The following is a 16,464-nucleotide window of genomic DNA, read 5'->3' as shown; positions in this document are numbered from 1 at the left end:
TGGCCATGGGATTCCACTCTGAACCGGAATGAGAACCAGATCTCTTTACCTGCGATGGAGCCAATCTCAGTGAAGGTTTCGGATCCCCACTTGCTGACCGGTCCAAAGGCCTGGGGATGAGTGGTCAGCCTGGCCAGGGCCTCCAACTGGGCTTCAGCGCATCTCAGTTTCAAGCCGCCAATGAACAAAACCGCTTTACTGGCAATGAAAGGAAAAGCATCGTCTGTTACACAGCGCAGTGCGAGAGAGTCAGTTCCGGATTTTACTGAATTGAGAAACAACCTCGTTGACATCCAACTCTGATTTTATTAACTTTTACCTTGTGCTGAATTTTGTGCTGTTCGAGGCGAGGGTCATTGAAGAATGGAATTGCTTCCCATTCTGGGCACCCAATGTCAGCATCAAACACTCCCAGGGCAGGTACAGCACGGGTTAGATACAGAGTAAAGCTCCCTCTACACTGTCCCATCAAACACTCCCAGGGGCAGGTACAGCACGGGTTAGATACAGAGTAAAGCTCCCTCTACTCTGTCCCGTCAAACACTCCCAGGGGCAGGTACAGCACGGGTTAGATACAGAGTAAAGCTCCCTCTACTCTGTCCCGTCAAACACTCCCAGAGCAGGTACAGCACGGATTAGATACAGAGTAAAGCTCCCTCTACTCTGTCCCGTCAAACACTCCCAGGGGCAGGTACAGCACGGGTTAGATACAGAGTAAAGCTCCCTCTACTCTGTCCCGTCAAACACTCCCAGAGCAGGTACAGCACGGATTAGATACAGAGTAAAACTCCCTCTACACTGTCCCGTCAAACGTTCCCAGGGCAGGTACAGCACTGGTTAGATACAGAGTAAAGCTCCCTCTACACTGTCCCATCAAACACTCCCAGGGCAGGTACAGCACAGGTTAGATACAGAGTAAAGCTCCCTCTACACTGTCCCATCAAACACTCCCAGGGCAGGTACAGCACAGGTTAGATACAGAGTAAAGCTCCCTCTACACTGTCCCATCAAACACTCCCAGGGCAGGTACAGCACTGGTTAGATACAGAGTAAAGCTCCCTCTACACTGTCCCATCAAACACTCCCAGGGCAGGTACAGCACGGGTTAGATACAGAGTAAAGCTCCCTCTACTCTGTCCCATCAAACACTCCCAGGGGCAGGTACAGCACGGGTTAGATACAGAGTAAAGCTCCCTCTACTCTGTCCCGTCAAACACTCCCAGGGGCAGGTACAGCACGGATTAGATACAGAGTAAAACTCCCTCTACACTGTCCCGTCAAACGTTCCCAGGGCAGGTACAGCACTGGTTAGATACAGAGTAAAGCTCCCTCTACACTGTCCCATCAAACACTCCCAGGGCAGGTACAGGATATTCTGATCCCAACAATGTGTTTGAGCCTCAACCCAAATACAGTGCCTCCTATTGCACCAGGGACTTCCCACAAGCCATTGGTAGTTTGGTGCCAATTAGAGCTGAGTTAGGAGCTGTGGGCCTATAGCGACTGGGCACTGGGATAAGGCGAGGGAAGGTTACAATGCTCCAGCCATCATGAGGTGTGGGGCAGGCTTGATGGACCACAGCTGGTCTTTTCCTGCCCCCAATGTTCGTATGTGCAAGTGGATAATCTGTCAACTCTCAATCTCGGCTCGCACCTGAGTGGACACATGGGTGAGAAACCAGAGGTCAGCTGGCACTTGTGGAGCTGTCCCCAGGAAGGGCCGGGACCTTCAGGAGAGATCATTGTTGGGGAGGGAGGGGGGGTAGAAAGTAACAAAAAAAATCATTCACCAATAGCATCTGTTAATTGTATGATTTGTCTCAATTGGGGTTAATTGTATTCAGGTGGTGAGTATCGATTGTATCCTTTTTATAGGAGAGCTTAGCGAGGGTGTGGGGTGTGCAAGAGGAAACTCTGTGAATAAAGGCTTGGAAGCAACAGAAGACCAAGCTCTGGTATTCTTCCCTTCACCACATTGCTGTCCAGTTTTAACACACCTAAGGTGAAACAGCGTAACAGAACCTCAAGCCTCTACGCCCATAGCACAAAGTCTGTTTTGGTGCGTGTCCCTTCTCGGTTACTGACCTGAATTCCTCTGGTTTGATCCTTTCTATTTCTGTGGCCGACATTCCGCAGATGAAGTACCCCAGGGCTGTGAGTGTAGTGGCATCGAGCTCTGGCACTGACCGCCCACTCCATCGCAGGAGACTACCAAACCCTGCCTTCCTCTACGAGGCACAAGAGGGTGCAATTAACAGAATGAACAGTTGGCTTTGCCCATCGAGGGTGAGGGAAGAGGGACTGAGATTGGGTTTATGGTCCGGTAGGTGCCCATTAAAACCCAAAAAAAAAGAATTCTGGTTTGAATCATCCCACCACCATTAAACGTTCCTACCCCAGGAAAGTCCCCTTGAGCAACGGACTCACCTGAAGTAGCCTCCAGCTGCTACAAGGTATTAACTGGAAGGCAACAGGAGTCCTGAGTGACTGACAGGATCCTGATTAATTCCACTCCTGGCCCAACAACAAACTGATTTGTATTTATACATCACCTCTCTCAGAAACATGTCTAAGCATTTCAATTACTATTAATTAACTTTGAAATTTATATATAGGCAAACAAGGCAGCCATTTTGCACACAAGTTCCTACAAACAACATTGAGATGAAATGACCAATTAATCTGTTTTTTGGTGGTGTTGGATGAGGACGGAATGTTGGTCAGGACTCCCAGAGACTTGGAACTTTAAAAGGAGAAAATAACTCCAGAAAGAAAGACTTGCATTTATATAGCGCCTTTTACAACCTCGGGACATCCCAAAGGGCTTTACAGCCAATGAAGTACTTCTGACTGTTGTAATGTAGGAAATGCAGCAGCCAATTTGTGCACAGCAAGCTCCCACAAACAGCAATGAGATAATGACCAGATAACCGGTTTTAGTGATGTTGGTTGAGGGATAAATATTGGCCAGGACACCGGGGAGAACTGCCCTGCTCTTCTTCAAATAGCGCGGTGGGATCTTTTATATCCACCTGAGAGGGCAGATGGGGCCTCGGTTTAACGTCTCATCCAAAAGACAGTGCAGTAAAGTTAGACTTTACCCGTGGGTCATCACAGTTTTCATACTGAAGACTCCTCCTACGACTCAGTGGGCACATGCACCGCCTGGTGTGTTCCTGAGTCAGACAGACCCGTTAGAACCCAGGTACAATCCCCAATCTTTGTTGACTCATTGGATCTCAGATCTGATGCAGTAATTGGCCTCCTTCTGTCCTGTATCATTCTACCATTCTAATTACCCTCAGTGCCCCAGGGGCATAAATGAGCTTCTGATCGCAGTCCAGGGACTCCAAGCTGGAAAGCGAACCTGAGTGGCCATGGATGCAGACAGGACTGGGCCGGGCAGTGATATCCTCCATGGTCAAACAGCCTACTGACACCTTCAGGAGAGGAGAGGGAAATAAAAGCTGGAGTGGGGGGTACAATTAGAGAGGGAGGGGCAAGAGAAGGCCATCTGTTCGTTACCTGTTTTCTATTCCATCCGTCCATTTCCCCCAGGAAGGACAGAATTCCCAGGTCAGCCAGATCCAGGTCCTGAAGATCTCGGTCATTGAGCTGAGTGACCGCTCGGCCCAACTGCAGGACCTGCCACGGTTTCATAGATTTTACCGGGCCGTACAACTGTGCACAGAGAAAGGAGACGGTTTAGATCAGACAGCACCTCAGGGGGGATCGGAGAGGAATTTTCCATTTTGTTTTTTTCCCTAATTGGCCTGAGTTTTTAAATCTGTTTTTTTTTTACCTCTCCTGGGAGATAACTAGACTCCAGGAGTGTCTGTATCGTGAAACACAAGGCATCATTACTGTATGAGACAGGCTGGATCAACCAGTAAGTCTTTTCCTGAACATCATTGTTTGTTTGTAACATTATTTATTTTCCGGGAATGAGTCCGAAAGCATTTACTTACTGACTGTCTCTCTTTCCAAATTCTTTCCGTGGCTGTGTTCACTGATTGTACACCCCAGCAACCGCCTGCAACATTCAACCCACCCCCACATCTGCTAGAATTGTTCCTAATAATACTAAGTGACTTGAAGAAAGGTCAAGCTTTTACCAGCAGCAGAAGCACTCGGGGTCAGTGAACGTTATGTGAAGTTTTTTCTGTGACATTGCTGAGAGGGACACGAACTGGATGGGGGGACGTCCACCCTCCAGGATTGGCCTGGAGTCTCCAGGAATTGAAGATTAATGTCCAGGACTCTGTTGCGAGCAGGGAGAAAAATCATAGGGGCATTAAAAAAAACTTCCACCTCCTCCCATTTTCTTTGAACACTTTCGCTTATTAGTTACAAAAATATTGGAGCTGGGGAAAAAAGGCTCAGAGTGAAGAATCATCCAATCGAGTAACGAAGTGGGAGGCGGGGGCACCGCGAAGATGGACGTGTCGGGTGACCAATGGCAGGAGTGTGGGGGCGGGGAACCGCGAGGATGGACGTGTCAAGTGGCCAATGGCAGGAGTGTGGGGGCGGGGAACCGCGAGGATGGACGTGTCAAGTGGCCAATGGCAGGAGTGTGGGGCGGGGAACCACGAGGATGGACGTATTGGGTGGCCAATGGCAAGAGCATGGGGGTGGGACATTGTGAGGATGGACGTGTCGAGTGGCCAGTGGCAGGAGTGAGGGGGCAGGGAACCGCAAGGATGGACGTATTGGGTGGCCAATGGCAAGAGCATGGGGGCGGGACATTGTGAGGATGGACGTGTCGAGTGGCCAATGGCAGGAGTGTGGGGGCGGGTTGATTGGAGGCAGGAGGTCATGTGATGAAACCTCCAGGAATATGTCCGATCAGAGTTGGGGACCTTCGCCCTGAAGCAGCTTTGCTGAAAGCAACAGGGGCCTGTGCCTTCTGCATCCACAGCTGGTGACATGGCTTTGCTGAGATCAGGCAGCTGCCTGGCTGGTCCAGAATCAAGGTTCCCCCCTCCCCTGCTCTCTGACTGGTAACACTGACCTTCCTCACTGTAACTTTGTTCACTGGCTATCTTTTACTTGATCTCTGCTTCAGTGAAACTATTTTGGGATCTTGCTGTGCTGTAAATCCATTGGGCTCCAGTTGAAGGCAACGATCTGATGTTTGTATAAAAAATAGCATCACTCAGTATTTTAAGAATGTATTTTGTTAGATATAAAATGGGGAAGCACTTTGAGTGAACAGACATTGCGCCCCTTTCAATCACCTCGATACAGCAGCTGAAATAACTGAACATTTGCCTCATTAGCAGGACCTCTCCCCTTAAAGGGAAGAGAACAATTTTAGTGCAGCTGCTCCCATCTGAACATACCCTGAATTCCTGACAATCACTGTCGCCAGTTTATCACCAGTGATCGCGGGGTAATTGAATCAAATTAAACTTCCTGTCATTTGGGAAAGTCAATATTTGTGCTTTGGTTTCAAGAGGTTTGCTGGGAATGTCTGGAAATTGGTCAAACAGCACGTACAGTGAAAGCTCACCAACTCGGCCACAGCTCTCAGCCTCCATCGATCATCAAATCATTACTGATACGTTCTTTGGGCCCTGTGGACGCCGGGAGGATTGGGGGGGAGGGGCGCCGGGAGGATTGGGGGGGAGGGGCGCCGGGAGGATTGGGGGGGAGGGGCGCCGGGAGGATTGGGGGGGAGGGGCGCCGGGAGGATTGGGGGGAGGAGGGGCGCCGGGAGGATTGGGGGGGAGGGGCGCCGGGAGGATTGGGGGGGAGGGGCGCCGGGAGGATTGGGGGGAGGAGGGGCGCCGGGAGGATTGGGGGGGAGGGGCGCCGGGAGTATTGGGGGGAGGAGGGGCGCCGGGAGGAGTGGGGGGGAGGGGCACCGGGAGGAGTGGGGGGGAGGGGCGCCGGGAGGAATAGGGGGGAGGGGACACCGGGAGGATTGGGGGGAGGAGGGGCGCCGGGAGGATTGGGGGGAGGGGCGCCGGGACGATTGGGGGGGAGGGGACACCGGGAGGATTGGGGGGAGGGGCGCCGGGAGGATTGGGGGGCAGGGGCCCGGGAGGATTTGGGGGAGGAGCTCCGGGAGGATTGGGGGGGAGGGGACACCGGGAGGAGTGGGGGGAGGGGCGCCGGGAGGATTGGGGGTGGAGGGGACACCGGGAGGATTGGGGGGAGGAGCTCCGGGAGGATTGGGGGGAGGGGACACCGGGAGGATTGGGGGGAGGAGCTCCGGGAGGATTGGGGGGAGGGGCGCCGGGAGGATTGGGGGGGAGGGGACACCGGGAGGATTGGGGGGAGGAGCTCCGGGAGGATTGGGGGGAGGGGCGCCGGGAGGATTTGGGGGGAGGGGCGCCAGGAGGATTGGGGGGGAGGGGACACCGGGAGGAGTGGGGGGAGGGGCGCCGGGAGGATTGGGGGGAGGAGGGGCGCCGGGAGGATTGGGGGGAGGAGGGGCGCCGGGAGGATTGGGGGGAGGGGCGCCGGGAGGAGTGGGGGGAGGGGACACCGGGAGGAGTTGGGGGGAGGGGCGCCGGGAGGAGTTGGGGGGAGGGGTGCCGGGGGGAGGGGCTCCGGGAGGAGTGGGGGGGAGGGGCGCCGGGAGGAGTTGGGGGGAGGGGTGCCGGGGGGAGGGGCGCCGGGAGGAGTGGGGGGGAGGGGCGCCGGGAGGAGTGGGGGGAGGGGTGCCGGGGGGAGGGGCTCCGGGAGGATTGCCAGTTAACGCTCCACTGGCCAGTTCCTCCACTGTTTCACGCTCCAACCCTTAGCCCCAGATTACATTCTCCACTCCTCGAGCTCACATTGACTCCGTGCTCCCTCACACTCCACTTGGTGACACAGTCTTCAATCATCACGCTCTCTCCTCCTTCAAAAGCCTCAATACCTAATCTGCTAGTACATTCGGGAGTTTTTTCCCCCTCATTCATTACTCACGTGCTTGGCCTTTGTGAGTAGAACTTTCAGATGCTCCACAGACAGGTCCTGGTCACTGGTGAGAATTTCTAAACAATCGGCAACTTCCTTCTCCGCCATCCCAGCGAGCTGACTGCTGCTCCAGGCTGCGGGAAATGTCACTTTGATGTCAATGCAGTTTGGGATGCCTTCTGCAATGGAAGCACAGGAAATGTTTTTTTCTTCATTTAACAAGGCTTCTTCAACAGCACCTCCCAAACCCGCGACCTCCACCGCCTAGAAGGACAATGGCAGCAGGCACATGGGAACAACACCACCTGCACGTTCCCCTCCAAGTCACACACCATCCCGACTTGGAAATATATCGCCGTTCCTTCATCGTCGCTGGGTCAAAATCCTGGAACTCCCTTCCCAACAGCACTGTGGGAGAACCGTCACCACACGGACTGCAGCGGTTCAAGAAGGCGGCTCACCACCACTTTCTCAAGGGCAATTAGGGATGGGCAATAAATGCTGGCCTTGCCCGCGTCCCGAGCATGAATTAAAAAAGCAACTCTTTAAAACAATTTTATCAGAGTTTCTTCCTGTTCTTCCCTCCTCTCCTGAGATAGTATCCAAAGTTGCAGCTCGGTCTCCCAAGCCCCAACAGTGACTGTTGGCAGATTTTTGGGTACAAACTCTGTGCCAATCCCAGGTTTCAGGGGCACAGACTCTGTGCCAGTCCCAGGTTTCGGGGGCACAGACTGTGCCAGTCCCAGGTTTCAGGGGGCACAGACTGTGCCAGTCCCAGGATTCGGGGGGCACAGACTCTGTGCCAGTCCCAGGTTTCAGGGGCACAGACTCTGTGCCAGTCCCAGGTTTTGGGGGCACAGACTCTGTGCCAGTCCCAGGTTTTGGGGGCACAGATATCGTGCCAGTCCCAGGTTTTGGGGGTACAGATATCGTGCCAATCCCAGGTTTCGGGGGTACAGACATCATGCCAGTTCCAGGTTTCGGGGGTACAGACATCATGCCAGTTCCAGGTTTCGGGGGTACAGACATCATGCCAGTTCCAGGTTTCGGGGTACCAAGTATTTGCTGACCTCTCCGTCCTTTCACGATGCTCTTGATTACTTTCATCACCAAGCTGTGCCTCTTGCTGAGGAGGGAGGTCAGTGCCGAGCGGCTCTGCTGGCTTCGACAGGCCCTGCCGACGTCACTCAGCCCCCAGCGTCCCTCGCTGCGGAGCACCATCTCCACCACGTCTGTGGTCAGCGCCTCCTGTTGGGAAGGGGGAGAAAAATCAGTGATACCTGCACAAGAGTCCAGTTCCTTTAAAGCACATCCAGTTGCTATGGAAACCTCCTTTGAGCAGAGGAGGGAAAAAAAGAATGACTTGCATTTATATAGCGCCTTTCACAACCTTAGGATGACCCAAAGCGCTTTACAGCCAACGAAGTATTTTTGAAATGTAGTCACTGTTGTAATGTAGGAAACGCAGCAGACAATTTGTGCACAGCAAGATCCCACAAACAGCAAAGATATAATGACTAGGTAATCTGTTTTAGTCATAAATATTGACTAGGACACCAGAGAGAACTCCCCTGCTCTTCTTTACAATAGTACCATGGGATCTTTTACATCCACCTGAGAGGGCAGATAGGTCCTTGGTTTAACATCTCATCACTGTAGCACTCCCTCAGTACTGCACTGGGAGTATCAGCCTAGATTTTATGCTCAAGTCTCTGGAATGGGGCTTGAACCCACAACTTTCTGACTTAGAGGCGAGAGTGCTGCTCACTGAGCCACAAAAAGGAGGAAATAGGGCGGGGGAAGGAACCTGGGACTTGCTGGTTTGTAAGGCTTGGTACCACAACCCACAGTGTTGACCAATTGAGCAACTAAGGGGGGTTTTAAAATTTGTTCTAGGGATGTGGGCATCGCTGGCAAGGCTGGCATTTATTGCCCATTCCAATTGCCCTTGAGAAGGTGGTGATGAGCCTTCTTCACCACTGCAGTCCGTGTGGTGAAGGAGCTCTCACATTGCTGTTAGGGAGGGAGTTCCAGTCTTTTGATCCAGCGACGATGAAGGAACGGCCGATGTATTTCTAAGTCAGGATGGTGTGTGACCTGGAGGGGAATTTGGAGGTGGTGGTGTTCCCATGCACCTGCTGCCCTTGTCCTTCTGGGAGGTGGAGGTCGCGGGTTTGGGAGGTGCTGTCGAAGAGGCCTCGACGAGTTGCTGCAGTGCATCTTGTGGATGGTACACACTGCAGCCACGGTGCGCCGGTGGTGAAGGGAGTGAATGTTTAAGGTGGTGGGTGGATTCGTTAGGCAGGTTTACTGAATGAGATGAAGAACGGTTCAAAACAAAAATGTTGTTCTCCTTCTCGAACTTCCCGTGCGCCCAGTCTCACTGCATCTGTGATCTGTACCTTTGGTAGTTTGTGAATGTCTTCAGGTGAGACGATGAAGACAAGTCTGTCCACGTATTCTAACTGCTGCACAGTCCAGCCTGAAGCATCCCTGCACACAAATAGAATCATTCATATTTCATTAAATGTTTTCAAATCCCTCCACGGCCTCACCCCTCCCTACCTCTAATCTCCTCCAGCCCTACAACCCACCGAGGTCTCTGCGCTTCTCCAAATCTGGCCTCTTCTGCATCCCTAATTTTAATTGCTTTGGTTTTATGAAAGGGAAATCGTGTTTGACAAATTTATTAGAGTTTTTTTAGGATGTAACTAGCAGGGTAGATAAAGGGGAACCAGTGGATGTAGTATATTTGGATTTTCAAAAGGCATTTGATAAGGTGCCACATAAAAGGTTGTTACACAAGGTAAGGGCTCTTGGGGTTGAGAGTAATATATTAGCATGGAGAGAGGATTGGTTAACGGACAGAAAACAGAGAGTAGGGATAAACGGGTCATTTTCAGGTTGGCAGGCTGTAACTAATGGGGTGTCGTAAGGATCAGTGCTTGGGCCTCAGCTATTTACAATCTATATTAATAACTTAGATGAAGGGACTGAGTGTAATGTATCCAAGTTTGCTGACGATATAAAGGTAGGTGGGAAAGTAAGCTGTGAGGAGGACACAAAGAGTCTGCAAAGGGATATAGACAGGTTAAGTGAGTGGGCAAGAAGGTGGCAGATGGAGTATAATGTGGGGAAATGTGAGGTTATTCACTTTGGTAGGAAGAATAGAAAAACAGAATATTTTTTAAATGATGAGAAACTATTAAATGTTGGTGTTCAGAGAGACTTGGGTGTCCTGGTACAAGGAACACGATAAGTTAGCATGCAGGTACAGCAAGCAATTAAGAAGGCAAATGGCATGTTGGCCTTTATTGCAAGGGGGTTGGAGTACAAGAGTAAGGAAGTCTTACTACAATTGTACAGGGCTTTGGTGAGACCTCACCTGACATACTGTGTACAGTTTTGGTCTCCTTATCTAAGGATATACTTGCCTTGGAGGTAGAGCAACGAAGGTTCCCTTGATTAATTCCAGGGATGAGAGGGCTGTCCTATGAGGAGAGATTGAGTAGAATGGGCCTATTCTCTCTGAAGTTTAGAAGAATGAGAGGAGATCTCATTGAAACATATAAGATTCTGAGGGAGCTTGACAGGGTAGATGCTGAGAGGCTGTTTCCCATGGCTGGAGAGTCTAGATCTAGGGGGCATAGTCGCAGGATAAGGGGTTAGCCATTTAAGACTGAGATGAGGAGGAATATCTTCATTCAGAGGGTTGTGAATCTTTGGAATTCTCTACCCCAGAGGGCTGTGGATGCTGAGTGGTTGAATATATTAAAGTCTGAGATAGATAGATTTTTGGACTCTAGGGGAATCAGGGGATATGGGGATCGGGCTGGAAAGTGGAGTTGAGGTCGAAGGTTAGCCATGATTTGATTGAATGGCACATCAGGCTCGAGGAGCCGTATGGCCTACTCCTGCTCCTATTTCTTATGTCCACCATTGGCAGCCGTGCCTTCAGCTGCCTGGGCCCAAAGCTCTAGAATTCCCTCCCTAAACCTCTCCACCTCTCTCTCCTCTTTAAGATGCTCCTTAAAACCTACCTCTTTGACCAAGCTTTTGGTCACCTGTCCTAATATCTCCTTATGTGACTCGGTGTCAAATGTTGTTTGATAATCGCTCCTGGGAAGCACCTTGGGACATCTTACTATGTTAAAGGCGCTATATAAATGCAAGGTGTTGTTGTTGCAGTATCAGCTTCAACAATGAACTCGAAGATCAACGCCTAAGCGTCAACAATCGTTTAAACTTCAGGGGTTTGGTCTCCCCTTTACTCCCCCCTCCTCTCATGAAGACACTGACTTGCAGTTGTTGTGGGCTATTCGACTGTGAGAGGATCACAGCCAAGCCCCACTCAACCATATCCAGCCAGTGTCACTGGATAGATGCAGGATCATGATGGGTGATTTTCTTTCCTATTCTTATTTCTATTCTATTTTTTGTTTAACCTACCCCAGCACACCACGTTCAGTCAACATCCAGCCAAACGAGTTCTTATTTTCCTCAGGGATGCAGTAACCTTTGACCTCATCCAGCCGGAGCAGCAGATCTGGTTGGTTTATTTGTTTGATCATCCCTTCATCTACAAAGGCAATGAGTGGTCCCAGGTTGTCCATAACACCTCCTGAAATTTTATCCACTGATCCAATGCCCTGTCAACGAGCAAGCAGATATTTTAATCAAAGGTTCAAATTCACGAGAGCCGGAGCTTACATGATAAGAATATGAGAGTTAATCCCACTCCTCCCACAGCCCATGTACACTCTCCCCTATCATGGACTCTACCCACCCATTTAATCTCCTCCCACAGCCCATGTACGCTCTCCCCTATCATGGACACTACCCACCCATTTAATCTCCTCCCACAGCCCATGTACGCTCTCCCCTATCATGGACTCCAGCCACCCATTTAATCTCCTCCCACAGCCCATGTACGCTCTCCCCTATCATGGACACTACCCACCCATTTAATCTCCTCCCACAGCCCATGTACGCTCTCCCCTATCATGGACACTACCCACCCATTTAATCTCCTCCCACAGCCCATGTACACTCTCCCCTATCATGGACTCCAGCCACCCATTTAATCTCCTCCCACAGCCCATGTACGCTCTCCCCTATCATGGACACTACCCACCCATTTAATCTCCTCCCACAGCCCATGTACGCTCTCCCCTATCATGGACACTACCCACCCATTTAATCTCCTCCCACAGTCCATGTACACTCTCCCCTATCATGGACTCCAGCCACCCATTTAATTCCTGAGGGAAAGTTCTGTATAAATACTCCCTGATCCCTAAAGGAAATCAAACAAAACCCCAGAACACATTCCATCTTCACAACATCCAATATTCAAACCCTAGCTCACTGTCCTCTACAGACAACATCCAACCCCATCCCTCCTTCAACAGCACAGGAACCATAGAGTCACAAGAAGTATTTAATCATCTGATTCCATACCCATTTCCACAACCTCCAATCCCACCCCCAACCAAATATCTGTCCAGCTCCTTTTTGATGGAGCATGGAGTCTAAGTATTAACCGTATCTCAACCACTCAGTGGAAAATATAGTTGCTTCCAATCTCTTGATTCAGGCTTGTTAACTTTAAAGTCACATCCTCTGGTCGGGTGCTCACAGTCCAAAAAAGCAGAGCAGTTTCCATGTACATTACAGCGTTGGACCATGGACATTCAATCCAAGGGTTTGTGCCCATCCTGGCTCAGTGGTCATATATCTGGCCTACATTCATCGGCCAGGCCCATTCATGAAGAATGGCCACATGAGTGTGATACTAAAGGACAGTTGGGGCCTGTATAAATCATAGAATGGTACAGTACAGAAGGAGGTCATTCGGCCCATCATGCCTATGCCGGCTCTTTGAAAGAGCTATCCAATGGATTCCAGCAAGAGTTGGTGCCTTCAGGAGAGGGTGGGGGCGGGGAATGAAGTGGGGGGGCGGGGGGGTGGAGTTAAAAGGTTTCCAAGAAAGGGAATTACGAGAGAAACTTACCAGGAGCTGGAGAGCTTTTTCTGCCAAGAAGCTGCGTTTATGGGGTAGAAGGGTTAAGAGACATGTAGCGTGTCTTGTCACGTGATCTAGGACGGCTCTCACTGAGTCGTTAGAAAGACCGTTCAAGATCTTCAAGCTGAAACCAGAGAGAGAGAGAAATATAATCAGCTGGAGGACAGGATCTGGACGTGGGTAAGTCAACGCTCCTGCATGGTATACTCCGGACGTGCAACAATCCTAAGATGCTGGCCATTTCTGAGCTTGAGGCTGAAACTTACAAGCACATTCCAGTCCACAAAGTTCCCTCACATCCGTGGCTCAGTGGGCAGCATTATCACATTGCTATTTGTGGGATCTTGCTGTGCACAAATTGGCTGCTGTGTTTCCTACATTACAACAGTGACTACACTTCAAAAGTATTTCATTGGCTGTAAAGCACTTTGGGATATCCAGAGGTCATGAAAGGCGCTATATAAATGCAAGTTCGTTCGTTCTTTTTCTACCCAAACGCTGAGCTGTCTTAAGTTTCTCAGATGCCGATAGGCCTGCTTTTTATTTCTAGCATTTGCGTTCCTTCCATTTATTTGTACTTTCGCTTGCCAAGTATTTGTACCTCCCGAGAAAGTTCTAGAAAATGTTTGTCCCCCATGATGCGTCCCACAAAGCATTGCTATCCTCCTCCGTCGGTGTAGATTTGTACCCTGACTCAGGAGGAAGAACAGAGGGGCTGTGGCCCCCACACCCCTAAATACAGGTCACCACCTTCAGGGGCGTGTGGGGCAAACGAAGGGGGCAAAAATTGGAGCTGGGAAGTCCGAATTCGCCCAATCAAATCAGCATCTGTCGGCCAACTTCCATAATGAGGCAAAATGCCGCCCTCTGGTGATGACACTGCTGATTCACCGTTCGTGAAAGAAAATGTAAACATGGTATCATCGCATGTTGTGGGGGTGGATTGTATTATGTAACACGAGAAATGCAAAGAAGGAGGTTAGAAGGAATTTTTTTTCTCCCGCACAAAAGGGTTGTTAGAATGTAGAACAAGGAACTGCTATTGTTGAGTCGAACACAGCATTTAAGAGGGAGTTAGATCTGCATGTGCAGGAGAAAAGACTAAAAAGGGCGGGGACGAGGAGATTGCAGTGGGCAGCTGTGATTATGGAGCCAGTGCCAGTATGGGTGTGAAGGGACCTCAATGGATATAAAAATGGGGAGTGATGTTCTACACTGTCAATCAAAGTCAGGATCTATCCCTATGCCTCTATTTATAAAGCCCAGGTGTGCTTTTTGTTTTTAAAAAAAAACAGCTTTAACAATTTGACCTGCCACCTTCAAAGATTTGTGACAGGTAATATTAAGGGGGACTTTAAACTGCACTGAGCCGAACCTCAAGATGAGGGAGTGGGTCCCTGACAGGTGATCACGGGGGAGTGACACTGTCCACCTTACAGTGGCTGATCCTGGTGGGGGGATGGAGGGAGATGGAGATAAAATATACCGTCAAACGGCACTCACGGCAAATCGGCCACGACCTCCGGTCCCATCAGGAGGACATCGTTCCGGGATATTCCAGGCCTCCGGCCAAGCTCCGTGGCGATGCATTTTTGCTGGAAAGACAAAATGAGCTGTTTAGTTAAACAGGGACACTAACAAGGAAAGAGGGACTGACGGAAAATACCAGACCTGGAGCCAGCTGGGAGACAGGGAGGGAGTAACAGGCCTCACTGGGACCTGCACTGAATTACTCAGTTGCCCTGTTGTGAGACGCTTTTGATTCTTCACATCTTGATGTGAGCGTAATTTTTGTTTTAACCCGAATAGGCGCTACGTGAGAGCCAATCACTAAATGTGGAACACACCCTTTGGAATTTACACAGTCGTGTGTGATACGGGGTGTCAGCTGTGGCTCAGAGGGTAGCACTCTCACCTCTAAGTCAGAGAGTCATGGGTTCAAATCCTGCTCCAGAGACTCGTGCACAGAATCCAGGCTGACACTCCCAGTGCCAGCACTGAGGGAGTGCTACACTGTCAGAGGTGCCATCTTTTGGATGAGATGCTAAACTGATGCCCCTTCTGCCCTCTCATGTGGATGTAAAAGTGCTATTTTGAAGAAAAGCAGGGGAGTTCTCCCGGTGTTCTGGCCAATATTTATCCCTCAACCAACATCACTAAACACAGATGATCTGGTCAATATCACATTGCTGTTTGTGGGACCTTCAAAAGTACTTCATTGGCTGTAAAATGTTTTGGGACATCCTGAGGTCGTGAAAGGAGTTATATAAATGCAAGTATTTCTTTCCTTCTTTCTTTATACATACTGAGAAGGTTCCAGGGCTGCTAGGAGTGGGGTATTAGCCTCAGTGCTCCTGGAACAGGGAGAGGAGGAAAAATCAGCCTGGATCTCCGCCCCTGATCATTATCTAATGACCCCCGTGCTGGAGGGTGCAAGTGGACACTGGACGATGACGGAATTGGGCTCGGCCGCGATGCCCCTCGTGGTTAAATAGCCGGCCAACACTCAGCAGTCTGGGCTCGCACTTGGACACCTAGGCCAGGTAACTGAGTGTGGCCTGGCGGGACCTGTACTGCAGCAGGTACATATTGTCGGGGAGATGAGATCTTCCTCAGAGCACCTGAGCTTTTTGTCTGTGCGAGCCACTCAGATGAGTAGCACAGTGTCAGGGGGGAGTCACGTATAAACTTTAGATCCAGGCTCCCACTAACTATAAGCTCAAGTTGCTGATACTAGAATTCTGATTTAGGATTTCATAGAATGATACAGCACAGAAGGAGGCCATTTGGCCCATCGTGCCTGTGCCGGCTCTTTGAAAGAGCTGTCCAATTAGTCCCACTCCCCAGCTCTTTCTTCACAGCCCTGTAAATTTTTCCTTTTCACATATTTATCCAAATCCCTTTTGAAAGTTACTATTGAATCTGTTTCCTTTCAGTCAGTGCATTCCAGATCGTAACAACTCGCTGTGTAAAAAAACTTCTCCTACTCTCCCCTCTGGTTCTTTTGCCAATTATGTTAAATCTGTGTCCTCTGGTTACCGACCCTCCTGCCAGTGGAAAAAGTTTCTCCCTATCTACTCTATCAGAACCCTTCATGATTTTGAATACCTCTATTAAATCTCCCCGTAACCTTCTCTGCTCTAAGGAGATCAATCCCAGCTTCTCCAGTCTCTCCACCAATGAGGGAACAGTGCTAAGATCTGCCCTTTCCAAACCTCCAGGCCCCATAAAATTCAAATAGGACAAAACAGCAAGTGAGAAACAAAAGTACAAACACACACAGTTGGCTGGGCTTAAGGACCAGAAATGGCTCATAGGCAAAAATTTGGACACCCACATGGCCTTTAGCTCAGTATCATATTGGGTGGTCTAATTACCCACTGAACCAAAGTGAGGAGCTGATTTTCAATATAACAGGACGCTATACAAAGTGATTGGATATCAACAGTGAAGTGGAGTCTTTAATTGTCCATAACTCTGCTGCCCGTATCCTAACTCGCACCAAATCCCGTTCACCCATCACCCCTGCG

The 16,464-nt window shown here is 50.2% G+C and overlaps 1 protein-coding gene across 1 annotated transcript in view; it reads right to left on the bottom strand.

The window, feature by feature from the left end:
- The window catches only part of LOC137304585 (stereocilin-like), a 45,000-nt gene that overhangs the window by 4,393 nt on the left and 24,143 nt on the right, over window positions 1–16,464 (bottom strand). The window contains exons 15-22 of the mRNA XM_067973230.1: window positions 11,359–11,558; window positions 9,312–9,402; window positions 7,980–8,157; window positions 6,919–7,088; window positions 3,969–4,091; window positions 3,526–3,681; window positions 2,086–2,228; window positions 50–198 (exon numbers count right to left, since the gene is read on the bottom strand). Coding sequence (XP_067829331.1) covers window positions 50–198; window positions 2,086–2,228; window positions 3,526–3,681; window positions 3,969–4,091; window positions 6,919–7,088; window positions 7,980–8,157; window positions 9,312–9,402; window positions 11,359–11,558 — 1,210 coding nt within the window. The remainder of the gene's footprint in view (window positions 1–49; window positions 199–2,085; window positions 2,229–3,525; window positions 3,682–3,968; window positions 4,092–6,918; window positions 7,089–7,979; window positions 8,158–9,311; window positions 9,403–11,358; window positions 11,559–16,464) is intronic.

Source organism: Heptranchias perlo, chromosome 38 (genome assembly GCF_035084215.1).
Source record: "Heptranchias perlo isolate sHepPer1 chromosome 38, sHepPer1.hap1, whole genome shotgun sequence".
NCBI lineage: Eukaryota > Metazoa > Chordata > Chondrichthyes > Hexanchiformes > Hexanchidae > Heptranchias > Heptranchias perlo.
This window is presented reverse-complemented; position numbering and strand designations above follow the sequence as displayed.